This window comes from Haemorhous mexicanus, chromosome Z (assembly GCF_027477595.1).
Source record: "Haemorhous mexicanus isolate bHaeMex1 chromosome Z, bHaeMex1.pri, whole genome shotgun sequence".
In the NCBI taxonomy this organism is placed as follows: Eukaryota; Metazoa; Chordata; class Aves; order Passeriformes; family Fringillidae; genus Haemorhous; species Haemorhous mexicanus.
In genome coordinates, this window is record NC_082381.1 from 60,980,568 (window position 1) to 61,000,403 (window position 19,836).

General features: G+C 35.7%; 1 protein-coding gene across 3 annotated transcripts in view; it reads right to left on the minus strand.

Moving 5' to 3' along the window:
- The window catches only part of UHRF2 (ubiquitin like with PHD and ring finger domains 2), an 87,746-nt gene that overhangs the window by 59,909 nt on the left and 8,001 nt on the right, over nt 1–19,836 (minus strand). For all 3 annotated transcript variants that reach the window (XM_059836923.1, XM_059836922.1, XM_059836921.1), the window contains exons 2-3: nt 13,644–13,886; nt 8,125–8,387 (exon numbers count right to left, since the gene is read on the minus strand). In XM_059836923.1, the coding sequence (XP_059692906.1) occupies nt 8,125–8,387; nt 13,644–13,886 (506 nt within the window). The remainder of the gene's footprint in view (nt 1–8,124; nt 8,388–13,643; nt 13,887–19,836) is intronic.

A 19,836-nucleotide genomic window follows, 5' to 3' on the forward strand; every position in this document is an offset into this window, starting at 1 on the left:
TTATAAACAGAAACTGTTTTCCAAAGGAAGAAAAGGAAGGCCGACTCTTCACTGAGTGCATTTTCTCTCTAATCAGCTGGTCAGAAACACAAACTAACAAACTTCAGAAAAAAACAAATGAGATGTCTTTTGCCACATTTTACCTTTCTTTTGCAAAGGGTTACAGATATTGAATGTTTTTACTGCTGTGCACACAGAGAAATGTTTTGATGGTTGCTGATAAATGCTACTAGCTATTTAATCCTTCATACTAGTCCATAACTGATACCTCAAGCAAAACAGCAAAAGCAGTACTTGCCACAAGTTTTTGAGTTAGGCTAAAAATTGCAGAGTTAAACTCTTTATGTTAAGCTCAGTACCACTATTCATTATTATACTAATAAGTAAAGAGTACTTTCACAGTAAACTTGTGCCCTCAAATGTGTCTAATGCCACAATTTATTTAAATATGAAAAAAAATTATGCTCACATTAGAAAATTCTACTACCTCACATTCATTTTCCTAAAGTTTAACATGCCATTTGTAAAAATCACACATTAATTTAAAATCTAGTATCTTAAATATGCAAGAATAATATTTAAGCACAGATCACAAGATACAGATGTAGATAAACCAAAATACAAAGAGAATAAATATGGTATTTTAACCTCAAGAATTACATGAAAATTAATTCTTGCCCATTCTGGGAAGCTTTAATAAAGGACTACTGTGAGACATGAACATATGCTGAAAGTGTTTTCTCATTTATTAGTTACTTTTAAAATCCTAAGATCATACTCAAGATAAAACAAACATTTTCACAGTAATGTTTTAATTAGACTAGCATAAATTTGTACAGTTGAAATGAAGATTATATGGCACAATTAAACCTTTGAATTTAAAACAGATGTGGACAGTTTCTTGGTTTTCCATGTTTTTAGGACATTTGGAAACTAATACTGAAGAAAGGAGCTATAATAGCAAGAGTAGTCATAAGAACTTAATGGATATTGCCCATAGGATGTCTCTATTTACCTCTAATTTAATTCTTCCCTGTAGCATTTCTAACACTAGCATATCAAGGACTTCTTGAGATTTCCTGTCTTTTTCGACAGTCTCCATAGCAAAGAATTATTCATGAAGCAAAAATTCCAGTATTTCTTAGCTGTGGCCAGATGGTTGGCAGTGGTTCCTAAAATGCTCAAATGCTAGGACACATAGTAGTTCCATGTCAGAATAAACCCAAGCCTGCTCAGTATACTGAGACCTTGCAACATAGCCTCTAACACTTTTCCCAGCTGTTACTAGAACAACTAGAACTGGAAAAATAAAAACAAAAGTAAAGACTTCCCCAACCACTCTCCACACTAGTACAGTGAGGAATCTTAGTGCAGATGCACAATTTTAAAAATTATTTTCCAATACTAATAAAATGAAAGTATATATATTTTTTCTCAGTCATAAAATTCAGAAATTAGTCATTCCAACCCTGGAATGAAGGAATAAAAGGGCAAAAACAAAAAAAGAAACAAAAATGAATGAACTCTTGGAAGAGGTAAATCTGACTAAGAAGGTTGAACTGGTTAAAAACTAGGTTGCTACCACCCCACTCCATTCTAACCTGAGGAAATAATCAGCCCAGATTTGCTGTACTGTTTGTGAAAGCCAACATAGTGTTTCATAAACCACTACACTGTAAGCCACAATTATGAATGGAAAAAACCAAAATCAATCACTGGGGTAGTCAAGCTGTGCACTTCTAAAAAAACAGGAGGTCTGATAATTTGTTAATACAAGGAAAACAAGTAATATATTTCAAAAGACAGACTGGAAGGGATACTGAATATCAATAAAGATAAAAATCAGTCACATGGAACATAAACAAGATTTGGAGAACTTTACCTAGCAACTAATAATTACAGAATTAAGCAGCTTAAACACTGAGAAACCATATTAATAGCCTGAAGAGAACCATCTTAGTTTTCTAATTACTTTAATTCTGAGTTTCCAGAAAAAGTAACTTTCAGTCTTACACAACTGGGCTGTGTGGACAACATGAATACTCTGAAGGGAGACAACCTGGAAATAAGAGTATCAGAACAGAAGTTCAGAAGTGTAAGAAATATACAAAACATTCAATTTTTAATACAATAATTTTGTATTACAAGTTTAAGTAATGTGAATATCATGAAAAACAGGTTTACTTCCCTGGATAGCAGACAAGTAATGCATTTTTCCAAAAAACTTTCCTCAGAAATGCAAGGAGAACACTTACAGCTAATTCAAGATAAAATGAATAAGTGGTAAAATTCAATCTTATTCTCACTGTTTACCCATTTTTTTTCAGCTAAGAATCAGTTTTAAACAAAAAAACTTTATCTGTTATTATTTTAGTTGTTGTCCCAAACACCTACTAGGTCAGCAAAGCTTTCCTCCCTTAGCTCAAATCCTTTCTAAAGAGACATAAGAAACACCTAGATTGTCTCCTCAAACTTTTTCCTATTTAGTTTGCACAAGGTGCCTACAAGGTTAGAAATCAGAGTCTTACAGTTAATGCCTGTTGCCAAAATCCTGACTACAATACATACAAATACTCAGACATTATAAAACACAGAATAAGCAGTCAGAAACCCATTGCAAATGGTACAAATAACCTTACAAGGAACTAACTTCTCGAAATGAAGGGTAGTAGTGTGTAGCTGCTCCCATAAAATACTTTCAAGTATGAATGATTCTGGTGGCATGCTTTCTAGTGAGGATATATGGAAAAAAGACATCTGACACATCAGCTCTTTGATTACTTTAGCATTGTCTAAGAATATGTATGAGGTAAAAACTTTGAATGAGTAAACAAAATAATCATTGAAACTAGAAACTGGAAAACAAAATTACATTGCTAGGAGAGGTGCTCCAAGTAGTCACTCAGACATTATAAAAAGGGTTTATGACTGACATAAGGTCAGAAAAAACATGTGGTACCCTTAGGAACAGATTGTCTTAACATTCTAATTAGCAGATAATATAGCTTTCATTCCTCTTTTTCTTCTGAAATTCTAAACTCTCCAACATAAACAAAAGGATGTAAGTGCTATAAAAAAACTATACTCTACAGCTCCCATAACTCTGTCATGTTTATAGCCATTAACTTCATGTCCTTCAAAAGGAATCCCTTTCCTCACTTCAGTGTCTTAAACTAGAGTCAGAAGTCTGATAGCATGTATCCTCCTGATTTGCACTCTTTCCTGTGTTTGATGTATATAAAGAAAAAAGTCAGATAACTCAGATAAACATTTACTAGGGTTAATTGTGAAACACACAGCATGTAAAGGAATGTATTTTGATATTTCTTCAGAGAAGACAAAACAGAGCAGCTTGCATCATGCATTATCACTAATGCTGCACAAAGCAGCTACCTCTCAAAGAAGCAAGGAATCTTTCCTATATGAGGCCCCACTGGATATAGGATTAATTTATTTGACAGATGAATGAAAAACCCAGTAACATTCACCTAGTAAAACACTAGTTTTTAGATATATTAGGAAACAAGAACTTCATTGTACAGTCATACAACCACAAAATTCAATGCAACTTCACTATCATGTACACAGCTGGAAAGCAAAGTATAAGAAAGAATTAGGGGCTACCTCATCTAGGAACGGCTCATAATGTCTTTCAGTGTGCAAAAGTCAATTTATCAGTAATGTGATCTATGTGAATTCTCAGATTAAATCCCAGCCTACTACCTGTATGTGAAAATTTCACATTAAAAACATTCAGAAAATGGACCCATTAAGAAAGTCTAATCTTCAAACCATTCCTTGAGAAAATAATAGCAAGTTTACTACTATTTTTCTCTTGACAATCTCTTCAGCTATGGATTACACTTTCAAGTAGAAAGTGGTGGTTTTTTGACCAGGCAGTACTTAGAACTTTTCTCCTCATTACCTCAGTATAGTCTGTGCTCTCCAGCTATGACTGTGTCTTGCATATTGCTTTAACAGCCACACAGGACGACTACACTTTTTTTGACCTTTGTGGCAACACAGTGAAATTCCAATTTTCTTAATGTGTGTGTGGACATCGTTAAAATCTGAGGGCATTACTCCACAGCTCACATTAAGCATGAAGAAATTAGTTCCCTGGAAAAAATAACTACAGCATACTTTACGTGGCATATGATGCAGATATTACCTCATGATTTAAAATAAAATTCTCTGATTGTTATAAAACCTGAGGGGAATATCATCAGCCAGAACAATGGCCTTGTAAGAAGTTACCTACACTTGAGTCATACTTAGTCTGTACTTGCATATAAGTTGTCTGAACTTTCTGAAATTTCTCATGCTGCAGAAACATCCAGCCTCCCTGTGGCTTCTGCTGAGTGCCTTCTTAAATGGAAAGACTTTATTACAAATGACTGAAACAAGAAAAGAAAGGACAAGACATTATGTGATTGTAATCCAAATACTTAGGGTAAACCCTAAGTCTTCCTGCTGCTTTGGGAAGCTAATGATCAAGAAGCCAATACTTGCAAAATGAGAACTGTCTCTCTGAAACTAAGTACATGATAACCAGTGCTACACCAGTAACAAATATGAAATATAATAAAGTAAGAGGAAAGGGCAAATGCTGATATAATACAGCATTGTGGGCATGTCCTTACGGTGCCACTCTGCTACTGAAATGTCTTGTTTCTGATTTGGAAGTGATTCTTAAGCAAGATCACCTACAGTTATCTCAGCTAACTTTAGGACATCAGCATGTGCTGGCTTCCTCGCAAGTCCTTTTAAATCAGGATTCAGCTTTTTTATGTTCAAGACAGGTTAATTTCTTCTGTATTTAAAGTCAGTTGCTGGGAGCAAAAGAAAGAACTGTATGATAGTTTTGTATGAAACCTGATAGCACACCCTTGACTTCAAAGTGTTTAATGGCTCCGTGTGATGCCCACAAATGCAAACACGAAACGGAAATTCAGGGAATAAAGTCTAAGGGGAGGAAGATACACTGACAAAAACAAGAACACACCTTCAAACTGCTGACATCAGGGAAAAACCTGCATTCAGAAACTGAAAGCAGAAGATGGACTGTCATGCAGAAGTTACATAGCCACAAAGGGATGCCAAGAAATTTGATATTGCCTGAAGGTTAGCACTGGTAATAAAACTGGTATTTTGCTCTCTTACTCACTGGTGAAATTAGGGCTCTCAAACAAGTATAAATCTTTGAAGTGGAGTCAAAATTCTTGATAAGTGCAATCTGAAACTAAGTTATTTTCCTCCCAATGGTCCTAGGTTTTCTCTCTGCAGAAATAAGTGGGCCTTATAACTATTGCAGCAATTTAGTTAAATACTAGACACATAGCTGGGGTTGGGCATGGTGGTGGAAGAGGTGGGAGAAAACCACTACAGAAACAACTCACCAGCGCTGTTATCTACAAAATCACAGAGGAATATGTAGTACCTCCTATCTGCGGCAGTCACAGCTGGTAGGAAAGCTCTGTTTAGTCAAAAGGTAGTTACCCCTTTGAGATTACTATAATTAATTCTTGCCCAGAAAGGGCAATTTCTCTTACCTATACTCTTTGCAAAAGGAGCTCTCTCATATTTTTTCCTTTCACATTCACTGTAACTACAGTACTTAAACAAGAAACGGAAAGAGGAACAAATGAACACTGAATCACTCTGAGGAGGAACACTTTTATGAAACCTAAAACTGCATATTAAAGCATTTAGGTTTTGTACAGGACTTGTGATATGTAAATCTAGCAGCACCGTTGCTAAAGCCAGCTTTCTCACTTAAGAAAACAAGTCCTGCTTCACCCCTTAAGAAAAACTGCTATAGGAGAATGTACTGATCCAGGGGGTAGAATAGACCAATTCAATGCATTACAGGTGACCTATCCCTCAACTGTAATCTTTGTGGTGATTTTTTTTCAAATTGGAAGGATGTAACAGACAGAAAAGCATCAGTTATGATTTGAGAAGTCAAGTACTTGTGCCCACCTCCGATAGATAGTTCTTCCAATGTATTAAAGTAATTTTGATGGCTTTACTGGCACAAAGCTAATGTCTTTCATTTGTAAGTAATTTTTACTCTATTTCAGATAATGGAGACTGTGTTTTTGCATTTAAGAACACCTGTTGTAGGAAAGACAGAGCTAAACCCATGAGAGCCACCATCTATCAGAGATAAAAAGGTAAAAAGCTTCTCCAAAACAGCACCACAAGGACAGACTAGAAAATGCCAAGTACATCTGGCAACAAAATGTTTAATCCAAACCTGAAAAACAAAATACCCACGTGCAAATAACTGTGGAGGGCATAGTGCTCACAGTAAGATATGAAGTTTGAAGAACAGGAGTGAAGAGATAAATTAATATGTTTCTGTAGGAGAGAACAACTGTGTGTCAAAGCACACCGTGATCTTCCTACTTATCCACATCAAGCAAAGAGTGGCAGAATACAGAGATACACTAATGTATGAAAACAAAGTGGTAGAAGCACAAATGTAGTTACAATAGGAACATGCATGTTGGGTAACGCTAAAAGAAAAAAAGTGAGTCCCCAAAAGAATTGTATCAGGAACATCCATCAAGAACTTTCACTCATAAATGTACAAGTTGGACTTTCCAATAATTTTTCTTTCCAAAAGTTCTAGCTTCCAATATTTAAGACTGATCAGTTTAACTGTGACCATCTTGCCACATTATGCTTCTGTGCCTTACTTAATTTTGTTGACTAAGTGTACAGAGCTGCTATACATAAACACCTTGTAGGAGTAAAAAGACTGTCTTCACTTGCTGAAAGGGAAGTACATGTTAATAGAGGTCAATCTTTTAGTTTAGTAAGACTATACCAAAGAAAAATCAGAACTGTTGTGAAACTTTTTCTACTTTTGTACATCCAACTCATAAAAAATAACACATGTAAAATCAGATCATATTAAAGAGAAATATTGTGTCTTTGAAATCACACCACAAAGACAGTAATTGCACGGAAAAATATCTTCATTTTGATCATAATAGTTGACTATGTAATTTTCAAATTTTTAATTCTCTAACATTTTAAGTAAAATGCTTAGAGTCGCAGATATGGAATCCAGACTTAGTATAGAGTCAAAAAAGTGCATGAAGTTCTATCTGTTACTAGTACAACGAACAAAAAGTGCTCTCTGTAACTCAGATGCACAGTTATGTACTAAAATATGTACAGTAGAAATAGCTACTGTAAAAAAGTGTTGTGGAAATCTACACTTAGTTAATATTTAATATACTTTGCATCCTTCTACCTCAATCTTACATTTCACAGACTACAGTATTTTTACTAATCTCAGTATCAAAAATTTAAAACACTCAACTCATTAAAAATCTTATTTGTTTTGAAGCTTAACTTACTGCTTTAACACATTATTACCAAAAAAAATTTAGAACAATTTCCCAAGCAAATGAAGCAGTGCAAAGCCTGCTCATAAATACAAAATTCTTTCAAACTCAAGGTTTCCTACCCACACATTGCAGGAGCTAGAATTAGTTATGATCAGAGAAGGGACAAAAAAATCCCTAAACTAACTTGAAAAAACTCTACCCTTAATGCCCTCTTCTCCAGTTCAGGATCAGTTTCAAGCCCTCAGTCATGAAGTTCTCAATAACAAATCTCTACTATAAGTACAGATCTGAAATTTTGCACACAATTACTCTATTTGGAATAAAATTAATCCAAATTAAGTAACATAAATTTGCTTCAATGGGAGCTCTCCTTCAGCCCTATTTAGAGGAACTCCATATACACCAGAAATAATTTTTTAAAAAATTTTTTAAAAACCTGACTTGGAAAAACCAACTGTAAAAATTTGGTTATATGGTTCTTTTTCTTATGTAGAAAGGATATATATTCTTATATAGAAAGGATATTCTTATAAGGAGAAGATACTAATACTTCACAAACATTTAGGCATGAAAGACATCATTGCTGCCAATAGATTTGCTATATCCAACTGAAAAGTGTTATAAATTTTTTAGTATTTTTTTTCTTGGTTGCAATATTGAACTTGTTTTCTTTGATTCCAAGCTTCTTCAAGAAATTCTCGGTTTACAGAAACCAAATAACAATATGTGATGTCCTCAAAATAGTATCAGGAGCACTTACTCATCATACTTGATATGATAAATAGCTTCTTCATCAGTGTCCATACAGTCTGAATAAGATGTGGAAGGTGTACTGTCCAAACTATTTGCATTTTCTCTAGAATGATCTTGATTTAAGTTTCCATTAGTCCTTTTGTAAGTGCTACCACTCTTCCCTTGAGCTTTACCATTCTTATGTCCCTTTGTTGCTCGGGTAACATTTTCTATATGAGCTTCAAACCAGGCTCCAATGTTGACATCACGGGCATCCACCAATTCATTTATCTAAAAGGAAAATTCAATAATGAGTTTATGCTTATTTTATAAAACACCAATTAAGAAAAAAAAAAAATCAGACAACTTACTGTGCTACTGCCTAACTTTGTTTTACTGATAACAATCAACTATAATAACCAGTTGCAAGTTCAAGTAATATGCAGTCATAAATACTTTTATTTGCACTTCTAGTATTTTATTATTCTTCCTTAATTAAAATCTACTATAAATATAAATTATATATAATTTTAAAAAGCAATGCTAACTTTTTTCCCCCCCTTCAAATCCGAAAATTTGCCTGATCTCTTTCATTGTTGTTTTCTCTTGTTTCACCCACTGTTCTTTATGGCTATGATAAGCACACACAGTATTAAAACACTAGCTCAAAACCAAAGAGTTTACAGACCTTCCTGACCCTCCAACCTGGAATTATTATTTAATTTTCTACCTGTCTTGCAAGATTTTTTTAATCATTAAAGACTCAAGGACAGATAGGAAAAAATCCAAATAGTTTGCCACCAGAGTCAGCCAGAATGTTATGACTGTAAGAAATGGAACTCATCTCCAGAATTTCTCCCTTCTGTACTCACAGTATTACTACTGGTACTAACCAACCAAACCATTTTATTATTCTAAATCTTGTTGCATTTTCTCAAGTCTTCAGATAATAAACGATGTTCCTTTAATAATATGGAGAACACGGAAAGAAAATATTTAAAAAACACTTCAACAGTACACCAACTATAAAAAAATTATTACAACAGAATTACTGCAGATTAAAAATCTTTAATTATCAATATGAGACACATGCAGATATGCATATACATAAATACACATGTGGTTGAAGCTACAGTCTTTGTCAGGTACCAACATTATGCCAGACAGATACTTACTCTCACACACTCCAAAGACTAACTTCTAAGATATGAATAATCTTACTGTATTTTCACAAATAGGAGCAAAATTCAGTAAGTTTTAGTATTTAGAATGAAGCAAGCCTTCAGTATCTGAAAGCACAACTGACAGCAGTTTGAGCTAACAAGTTTATCCCATTAAAGGAATTCCTGGTTTACTCTTGCCATTCCTCTTCTTCAGATAACTTCCCAAACCTAATGTTTTGTTCTTCTGCATATGTAAAATACCAACCTGTATTTTTATTTTTACTTTCTTAGAATTTACAGTATTCAAAGTACAGCTTATTACCAGGATGACAATTTCAGCCACACGATAAACAAGTCTGAGAAGGACAGCCTTAGTTTAAATCTATCAATCTATTTTAAATATAAACAGTGAATTCTGACACTTCTAAAAGGAACCTTCATTAAGGCATCCCTATGTAATCGTACATGTTTGAACTAGTCGCAGCTCAGTGGTACTTTACTTCCTTTTCTCCAAAATACAGCTGAATGAGATGCACACTATTAAGGATTTCCCATCTGCTGCTTCATGCAACCAGTTATGCAAGTGCCAGCAAGTGCCAAAAAGCCATGTTAGCCAAGTTAAAATCCATCATATCCAGATCCAGAACATCAAAAAATGGAAAAATAATAATAAAACGATACATCAATGTAAATTCCCTTAATCATTCCTTTATAATACATGCATATGTAATTAGATGTGAATAATTACACAACATACTTCCCACACTTGCAAAGAGTAAGAGCAAATAATTATTACCTAAGACTCCTGAGAAGCATAATATAATTATTTTGTGCAAGTGGAGTTTGGTTGAAGAACTGTTTTATTAGTAGCAATTTGTGAATAGTATTAAACAAACACTGATTTTAATTACAGATTCCATTTGTGTGGTATTTAGTCCAAGCTAGTGCTCTTGGCTAAAATGGTTTTACTGCAGTCAGTGTTTTTCGAAAGAAAAATTGACCACATTAGAATCACAAAATGAAACATATGCTTCTGAAAGAGCTTTTTTTTTCCTAACATCATTCCTACATGCCCAAGTCACTGTTACTGTAACTGCTCTCTTGCAACTCATCCTGTTATTCTTATTTTTGGCCATTGCTTAGCCAAGGTAGTGTTGTTCACTCATGTCAAGTCCATCTTGGGACGGTCTCCCAGTTCTTAGACCAGATACCACTAACAATTCTAAGTAACACAGAACAAGAGTTGCACATAAATCCATCCACTACTAGTCCTTCAGAGCCCACAGAACTGTATCAGGTGTCAGGTACAATTGGGCTATAAAACAAGATAAAATATTCTGATTTATAAAATATACAATGACCACATAGAGAAACTGTTTAAATTACTATTTTAACCATCTAACAATAATTTATTATTAGCTTAGTTCCAATACCAGCTCTACCATTATTTTTTAATAGTTTTTTGAATTGCAGGTTCCATACCAACTAACTTTCCTTCTGGTAGCTGAAATCAGAAAGAGAGAGCAGGGCACAGAGGTTTGGACTACAAACAGCATGAAGTAATAGGTATCTTGTTGAGTCTAGTTCCGGATGAAGATCCAATGAGACAAAGGACTTTGCTAAACAGAGTAAATTATAACAAAACATTTCTTCAAGTAAGTAAACTACTCATTGTTTGACAATGAAATACATGAATCACTAAATACATCCACCTATTTAGCCACCTAATGTACCTTTAGTTTATTAGGCTCTAGGCCTTTTTCCTGACTTGTATTAAGTAAGTTTGCAACCTTTGAACTACAATACCAGGTAAAAATACATTCTTCAAAGTTTTCAAATACTGTAATTAGAAATCCTTTGTATCTAATCATACTGTTATCTATAAATAGCAAACAGTGAAATGATATACCCTTAATTTTCTCTAGATATATTGAAAACACATTTTTGACTGAAAAAGTAATACTTCACAAGTACTGAAGGAGAAAGTGTTAGCACTCTGGACTGAGACATCACAAAAATTTAGCTGACTTGACAAAACAGGTTTCCTTGAGTATGCTTGCTGATATCACCATTCTCTGTTATATTTTCTGATTTAATCCTGAACAAAGCAGCTAAGAGACTGCTTGATATTTAACACATTGAAATGTAACATTCTTGAAAAAAAAACATTTTAGTACTCTTTTCCTCAGATCAGTCTATCTGCTGTGTTCTCCCATCTCCCCATCCTTTCTCATATTACCTTTTACACTCCTTGATTAATTGTAAAGCTTAAGAACTGAAGAGCTGGAGCTCTTCCCATTGAATAAATGGATATAAAAAAAAAAGGAAGCACACAAGCTTAAGTCACCATATTTAAGCTACTGATTTTGTGACTTCCTGATTCTTCAGAGAACAAACAGAAGTCTAACTGAAATTACCTTGCATATGTGTGGCAGCCTCTGTTGCATTAAGGCTACAGAAATTTGGCAGAGAATGAACCCCCTGGTGTCCCAGCTGGACTTCAGACATCAGAAGGCTGGGTGCCACTGGACTTGATTCCTGATTAATTCAGGACTATGTCTGGTTGTGTTCAGTAACATGCACAATCCAGATTCATCAATAGCGCAGCTCATTGAAGCAACGGGAGGCGGGTTCAGCATTGCCAGCGAGCAATGCACTAACCACAGACTGTTAATATGTGTCATGACAGAAGGTAACAGTAACAGAGATCTGTTAGCACTATGAACACCTATATGTTAGTATACTATATGCTAGTACTTTATATATATACTAATAAATGTTTATATATATATGTGTGTGTGTGTATACGTATATATAGAAAATTATATATAATCTATAATTCAGCTATAATAATAACTATTCCCAAACATTAATAAATATTCATATGTGTTTGAATAAATATTCCTGCGTCTGCTCCAATGCAACTGGGAGGTACAAAGCCCACCTAAATGTGTCCCTTCAGGGAAGGCAGAGAGACACTGTCAGCCTATACCAAGCAAGCAGAGGTGTTTTCCCCCTCTGTCTTTTGTCCCAAAAATACCCCTTCTATGTTATAATTTTTGGTCCTACCCAAAAGGAACAATTTCATGTTACAGGTGGGATTGTGGTGACTGTGGTCTTACACAGACATGTTCTTTTTTCATCTACATTCCTAGGTGTGTGAAAATTACTATGCAAATTGGACTTAATGAAGATCTTAATAACTTTTGGTCAGAATTTACAATTGATAGAAAAGGTAAAATAAACACTTTAGTCCATCCGCTGAGGAGGCAGTAAAGGTTCTCTGATGTCTCTGCCTGATAAGTCTTTGTGCACATCCTTATCTCCATAAAGAAAACAGACTTTTGGCAAGGCTTGTCATGCATGGTGAAGGAGTGAGGCCAATGGCTGGTGCAGCTGCTCCTCTGTACCCCACTGTAACAACACAGGGTCATGAGCCCTCTGCTTCACTCCAGACATTGCTCCATCCCTAGACCTTGCTTGAGCCAGGTGCAAGATCAGCCAGAGTGGCCCAGGTCAGGGTTTTCTCAGCCACATTTGTTAATTCTTCAAAGGCTTAAGCACTGTAGCAAGTTTCATTTATGGTAACCTCAACCTCCTTTTCCTCTTCTGTAATTGTGGGCATTTTCTATCAAAATAATTACTGTTATGGGTATGTCTTATCTAAGAGAAACACTTAAAGAGGAGGTGAAATGCTAAAATTCAGACATACATAAATATATTCATATACACACATTCTACTAAATATTCAATAAGCTAGCAATCTGGAAACTGCCCCTTTTCTGTTTAAATTAAACTTTTGGTACTCTGATGTAATCCTTCATAACAATACTGAAAAATTCAACAAGGTACAAACTAAATGAATGCTAGGTATGCAATTCCTAAAAAACCTACATTAAAAAAGCTACCACTACATAACATATAGCTTAAAGAAATTGTGTATTTCCACAATTTGTATAGTTCTAATGCAGCACTGAAACATTAGTACTAAAACAATTATTTAGAATGCTTGAAAAAAAAAGAAGAGTAAAAGCTACACTTTGACACATTTTCTTTATTAGCCTCTTTTGTTCACAAGAAAGTATTTGTTTCATAGCTACTCTAAGTTTTTCAAGAATGTGTGTTTCACAGCTACTCTAAGTTTTCAAGACAGCTGTGTTTTTAAGAACACAGTGTGTCAAAGTTTTAGAACTCTCCTGAAAAGTGAGATTGGTCCAAGGGACATGCTCATGACTCTCCAAGAGTCAGTTTAAATTATGTGAATTTCATTTAAGCCAAACTGGGGAACTGAATAATAAAAGAAAGCAATGAGGATACACTCTTTGAAACAATAATGCTTTTCTTAAAATAAAATTAAATCTGCAGGAGTGAAGTTTGTACATACCTTGTACAATCCAATGCCAGGATCAATGAGAAACGAGCGAGATGAAGTAGATGGTTGACTGGGCGATCCACTGGTTGTTTTTTTGACTTTGTTCTTACAGTTGGAAACAGCACAGGGATTAACTTCTCCATCCTGATCTGTCACAGATGCAGTTGTAGGAGCTTCAGAATCAGAACGTATCAAAAGCTGAACTATGTCATTTAGTCCAACATTGTAGTCAAATAAAGTGTGTCCATCTTCAAGCTGTCAAAAGAAATGTGTACTTGTAAAACTCTACCTTAAGCTACCTAAGTAGTTTTTAAATCTTCTTTTTATAAACAATAATTATGCAGACTAGAAGAGGGAAGCCATATCTTACTGACTAATAAAAACCTATGTCTTGAGTATATGAAAACACAAACTCTTCAAGCTAACTGCAGCCATGATTTCATTGATTAAAAATCACTGGAAGGCTTAAAACTAGGAACAGACATCTCTACAGACTGATGTCACCTATCTACAATTAAGCTAAGAAACACAAAAAATGACAAGCTGTGCATTAGGAAATACAAGAAGCAGTACTGCTGCTTTGCTCAGTTAAATACCCTTAATGACTTAAAGCATCTTTGAAGCAGAGATTTGATTCACCTGAAAGTATAATGCATTGCTTTGAGATAGCAAAATTAGTATTAGCTACACTTAACTTCACACTGCAGTGGGAGAAAAACATGCATGATTGAAAAACATGCATGATGAAAGCATGTCTAAAAAACTGACATTTTTCCATACTATTCTAGCAACAAAAGTTAACTACCCCTTTTCTCAAGAACAGGTGTTATTATCAACACCAATTGATGTTTAATAATTTTTTTCAAACAGAATAGGTTTCATCAGCTTGGACAGTATCCATACAACAAGAAAAAGGGGGGAAGAAGGAACAGAAAAAAAAAAAGGAGCACCTGTCCAGTTTCTCACTAATAGTTTTCTCTAACATTCAAATGATCTCAGGATAGACAAAACTGGAACCCATATTTCTTTCTCCATCCCCTCTGCTTTTTCAAAACAACTCTAAATGGCAGGGGACTGTTATGAACAGAAGATGACAGTCAATCAATGAACCAGGTCTTCTTCCATGAACTTAAAATCTTGTAAAAAAAATTAACTTTCCTTACTGCTGATAACTACTGTACTCACAGCTGGGACCCGTAAACAGGAGTATTCTTAGTTTGAGTTGAAGCTGACACAGCTGTCTGATCAACAGGTACAGGAAAGAATCTTACTCAGCTGTCCATTTTCAAATCAGTTTAACACACAGCACACAAAACCATACTGAAGACTTTCATGCTGTAACTATTAAAGGAATGCAAGTCTTAAAGCAGAAATCTCCAGTAGCTGTGATTGTCCAGGTGACTACCAACACCACCTCATATGTCTGGGCCTTCTTCATACTGAGAAGGTGCTTAAGTACCCTTTTCCATCCCACCATGTCACAACTGCCTACACTTTGACAACTCTTTCACAAAGGGCATAGAAGTGTTCTTGCAGTCCTACTACAATCCAGGATTTGTGGGCTTTTCACACTACAAGCATTTTCACTGTTAGTAAGTTTAAAGCATTATTCTTATATTCAAAGTACAAATAAACCCAAAACAAATAAAAATAATGATACTGCAAAAATGCACTGGAGGATATATGCCCATTGCTACTGCTTCTGATCACTACTCCAGGCCACACTTAAGAATAAGGCCCTCCCAAGTGATTTTTCTTGGTTGCAAAATGGTTAAAAAGTTCAGCAGTACATCTGCAAAAGAGACCAATTCTGAAATAATGAATAAATTGGATGTTATTGGAGACACATAACTTCTCCATTTTTCTGTCCAACTGGATAGTACAGGCTGTGGCAGAGATTACAGTGTAGTTCCTAGAATCCTGCGGTATAAGGAACTCTTCTGAAAGCTAATGCAATGGAGAAAAAATGATAAATTTGCTCCTGGTAGACCAAAAGTATGTAAGTAGCATACAGATGAAATCTTTGCTCTCCTGCCTTTGTTCCTGCTCTCTCAGGACAGGTCCTGTGCAGACTGACAGAAAAATATTTTGGGGTATGGCAGTTTAAAATTTGAAGTTAATTCAGTAAAGACGTAAATCTGAACAACCTGAATTATCTACAATATCTAGGTAAATGTCTTGTGTCTAGTCTTTGCAATCTATTCTTCAGTCGTGATTGCAGATTAAGTTATATAATTAATCCACAAGTAAGTCCTCCCTATTGGCATGAAAGGTAAAAGAACGCCCAGCTTTAAAAAAAAAACTAGGGGAAAAAACAGAATCTGTCCCAGAATGGTTATATTCAACATACACAGAAACAAAGACTTAACAAGGCTAGGCCTTGAGTAACAAGCTGCCTTCCCTAACAACACCCACACATACCACCATGCCCAAACTACCTATCCCTCTACAACAGTAAGACAAGTCTCCTCTTCATAGGTATTCAAAACCCATCTGGACACATTCCTACTGACCTGTTCGAAGTTGCACTGCCTTGGTGGATGTGGATTGGACTAAATGACCTCCAGAGGTCCCTTCCCCAACCCTAAATAATCTGTTATTTGGTCTAGTCAGCTCTGATGAACATGAACTAAACAGTCAGCCAAACAAACTGATGACTGCAAAGTCATCTAATTTACAGAAAAAATGTATGAAAAATTAGACTATTGAATGGTTGAGCAAGTGGTTGGATGGTGACATCCAGAAGGTAATGATCAATGGCTCAAAAGATTTAATTAATCTTCATTAATAACAATAGAGTTGAGTGCACTCCCGGCAAGTTTGCAGATGACACCAGGCTGAGCGATGCTGTTAGCACACAGGATGGGATGCCCAGAGGGACCTGGACAGGCTGGAGAAGTGTGTCCATGGGAATCTCATGAGGTTTATTAAGTACAAGTGTAAGGTGCAGCACCTGGGTCAGAGCAATCCCCTGATACGAACATAGGCTGGGAATGAACAGACCAGAACAGCCCTGCTGAGAATGGCTTTGGGTGCTGGTGGCTGAAAGGCTGGATCTTACCCAGCCATGGGCACTCACAGCCCAGAAAGCCAAATGTGTCCTGGGCTGCATCCAAAGCAGTGTGGGCAGCAGGGCCAGGGAGGGGATTCTGCCCCTCTGCTCTGCTCTGCTGAGACCCCACCTGCAGGGCTGAATTCTCAGCACAGGAAGGACATGGAACTCTTCGAGTGAGTCCAGAGGAGGCAAAAAGCATGACTGGAGGGATGAAGATGGAGCATCTCTCCCACAAATGAATTGAGATTTTTTTCAGCCTGGAGAAGAAAAGGCTTAAGGGTCACCTAATTGCAAACTTCCAGTTCCCAAAGGGAGCCTACAAGATGGAAAGGAATCTTTAATAAGGGCATGTAGAACAAGAGGCAATGGCTTCAAACCTGAAAAAGAACTGGTTCAGATTAGATATTAGGAAGAAATTCTTTACAGAGGGTGGTAAGACACTGAAACAGGTTGCCCAGAGAATCTGTGGATGCCCCATTCCTCGAAGTGTTCAGGGAGAGACTGGATGGGGCCCAAAGCAATCTGGTGCGTGAAAGGTGTTCCTGCCCACGGCAGTGCATTTGGAACAAGATGATCTTTACAGTCCTTTCGAACCCAAACCATTCTATGATTCTATGTTCTGCCAATGTGATTGTGGCTTGTTTTTTCCCCTCTGTTTTTATCACTTATACTCTCTGCAGGAATATTTTATGACACCAGGTTATTCTATGACTAGTGAGGTCACACTTAAGTCTCAAAGCAGAGTAACAGACATAAGATTACTATAAGCACACTTCACATGTCTCCTACCATGATAGGGAAAGAGCTCCTCTATGAGCAAGAAGTATGTTCCTGAGTATGAGCAACTTTATAACTTTAGACCAAGTTGATACTCTGCAACAGTGTCTGCTTCTAGAAACAAAGCAGAGTACCAAAGAAACTCAACCAGCAGAAGCAATCACAAGCTTTTTGACTTGCAAGAACCAATATGTGAATCTGCAAGTATACCTATGCCTAGCCATTACTTCATCACTGACAACTGAAATTCTTGGAGTAACAAAGTTAGAAAACAGTGTTTAAAGAAATCCATTTCACACGGGAGAGCAGATGGTTTTTCTGATGGTTTTATGATGCTTTTTCTTGAATTACAGTAGATAATTTTATCCCATTCTGCTGCATAAAGACACTAAGAAGATTCCCTAAAAATATGTTTGCTGGACAGCACATTAAAAGAAAAGAAACAAACATTACATGCTTAATAAGCATTTAAAGTCACTTGTCAATCACAAGTTTATATATGCAAATGAGAAACAAAAGTAATCACACAAGTATCAGATAATCAGTCTCCTTCAACTCAGCTATGATTTTTCAATGGGTGATTAGAACATGTCCTAGAGCAAAAATAACTGAACAAGCAATTTCATTTATGAAAGTTTACTAGCTCTTCTGATCCTACTGCCATAAGAAAAAGATGGATTTTTTTCCCTTAGCAGTAGATTTCACTTTCAGTTTCAATTTCTCTTAAAGACTGGCATGCTTCAAAAGCCTTTATGGCTTCATTAACATATTCTGAATTAAACGACACTAAAGAGCAACTAGCTTTACTGTATCTAATACTCTATCACTATTCTAAATACAAATACATTGATAAAAAGATTACATCTTCCAAATGTATTTTCATCATCATGTGTTACAGACACTATCAATTTCAAAACAGTCCCAGAGAAGGTTTTTATAAATACTTAAAGGTAATACAGCACTCTGTTTACACTACTATACAGGAGCAGCCACAGAAATGCAAAACTGGAATTGATACCTACCTACTATCACTGTTAGAACTTTCCTGAAATATCAAGCCACAAATTACTTTAAAAGCATGTAGAAACTGCACTTACATGAACAGGAATAATCATGCAGAGTGTGGTATGATACTGCATTACTCGGGTAAAAAAAATTGCCTGACAAGTAATTTACCAATTACTATCACACTAACTACAAGTCCCAGCAGAAGGACAGCTCATTACAGCTTCTAAAGAAGGTACAGAGACCTCCCAAGAAAGCACATAGTAATTGTTATATCCTAATGTATGATCCAGGAGCGGGGTGACCTTAATCCAGCCATTGCACTTGACAATCAAGATCTTTAATCACCTATGAAAGTATGTCTTTAAGCATCTTCTGAGGCTTTCTTTTCCAAGAAATGTGCCCATATCTAGCAATACAGTTGAAATAAACCACAATAATGCAGAATGAGCTCTTTAATTAAGAAAATAGAATGAAAAATTAAGTGACGCCAATCTTCTTCTGCACAGACATTATATGCACCTGGCAAATTTAAAAGGAAAGTGTAAGAGCAAAGATCTTGAAGTTCAGTAAAAAACTTGGTTAGAAGTTTGTAAGAAGTTATCCAGAGGGTATTAGTCTGAAGAAATCAAGAATCTGTAATTTCCAGCTGGGTACTTACTGGAAGCAAGCAAAGTAGACTTCCAGAATTTCATGTATTTTCCATCTTAAGATTGATGTACAAACCTAACTTTTCCTGCCTGAAGTAGGCTGTTGGAATTAAATTCCACAGAAACATTTAAACATAACTCTAACCAGCACCTAGTAACAGAAAACTCAAAATCAGCTTTTCAGCATGTAACAGTGAATTTTGGGCAATGGGATTGGCTGAGGAGAAAAACAATGCAATAACCTTTATTACTCAACACTGCACCCTTAGTTTATGGACTTCAGCCACTCTCAGAGTGTGCTCAGTTTGCTTACATTTTCAAAGGTGAAAGAGAACCTGACCAGTCTTTTTAATTTCACATGAAAAAACTGTACCTCCACCTGAACTCAATTCAAAAGAATGCTTAAGGACTCTGGTATATTTAAATACATTTATTAACCACACTCAGAGTAGTAGGCACATAGTCAGGTTTTTACAGTAACTGTGTAATGACACTGTTTCACGTGGAAGTACAGCTGTCTCAGCTACAACTGAGACAAAAGCAAAATAAAGGGGGAATCTAGTAGCCAACCATCTAAGAAAGTTAATGTCTTTACAGATTTAATATAGGCTGACTTCAAGAGTTCCACTTTTTCCTCAAGCAACTGTAGTTTTAACAATTTTTGTTAGAGGTTCCATACAGTTTGCTCTGTCAAAAAATATTTTTTCTGGTGATCATT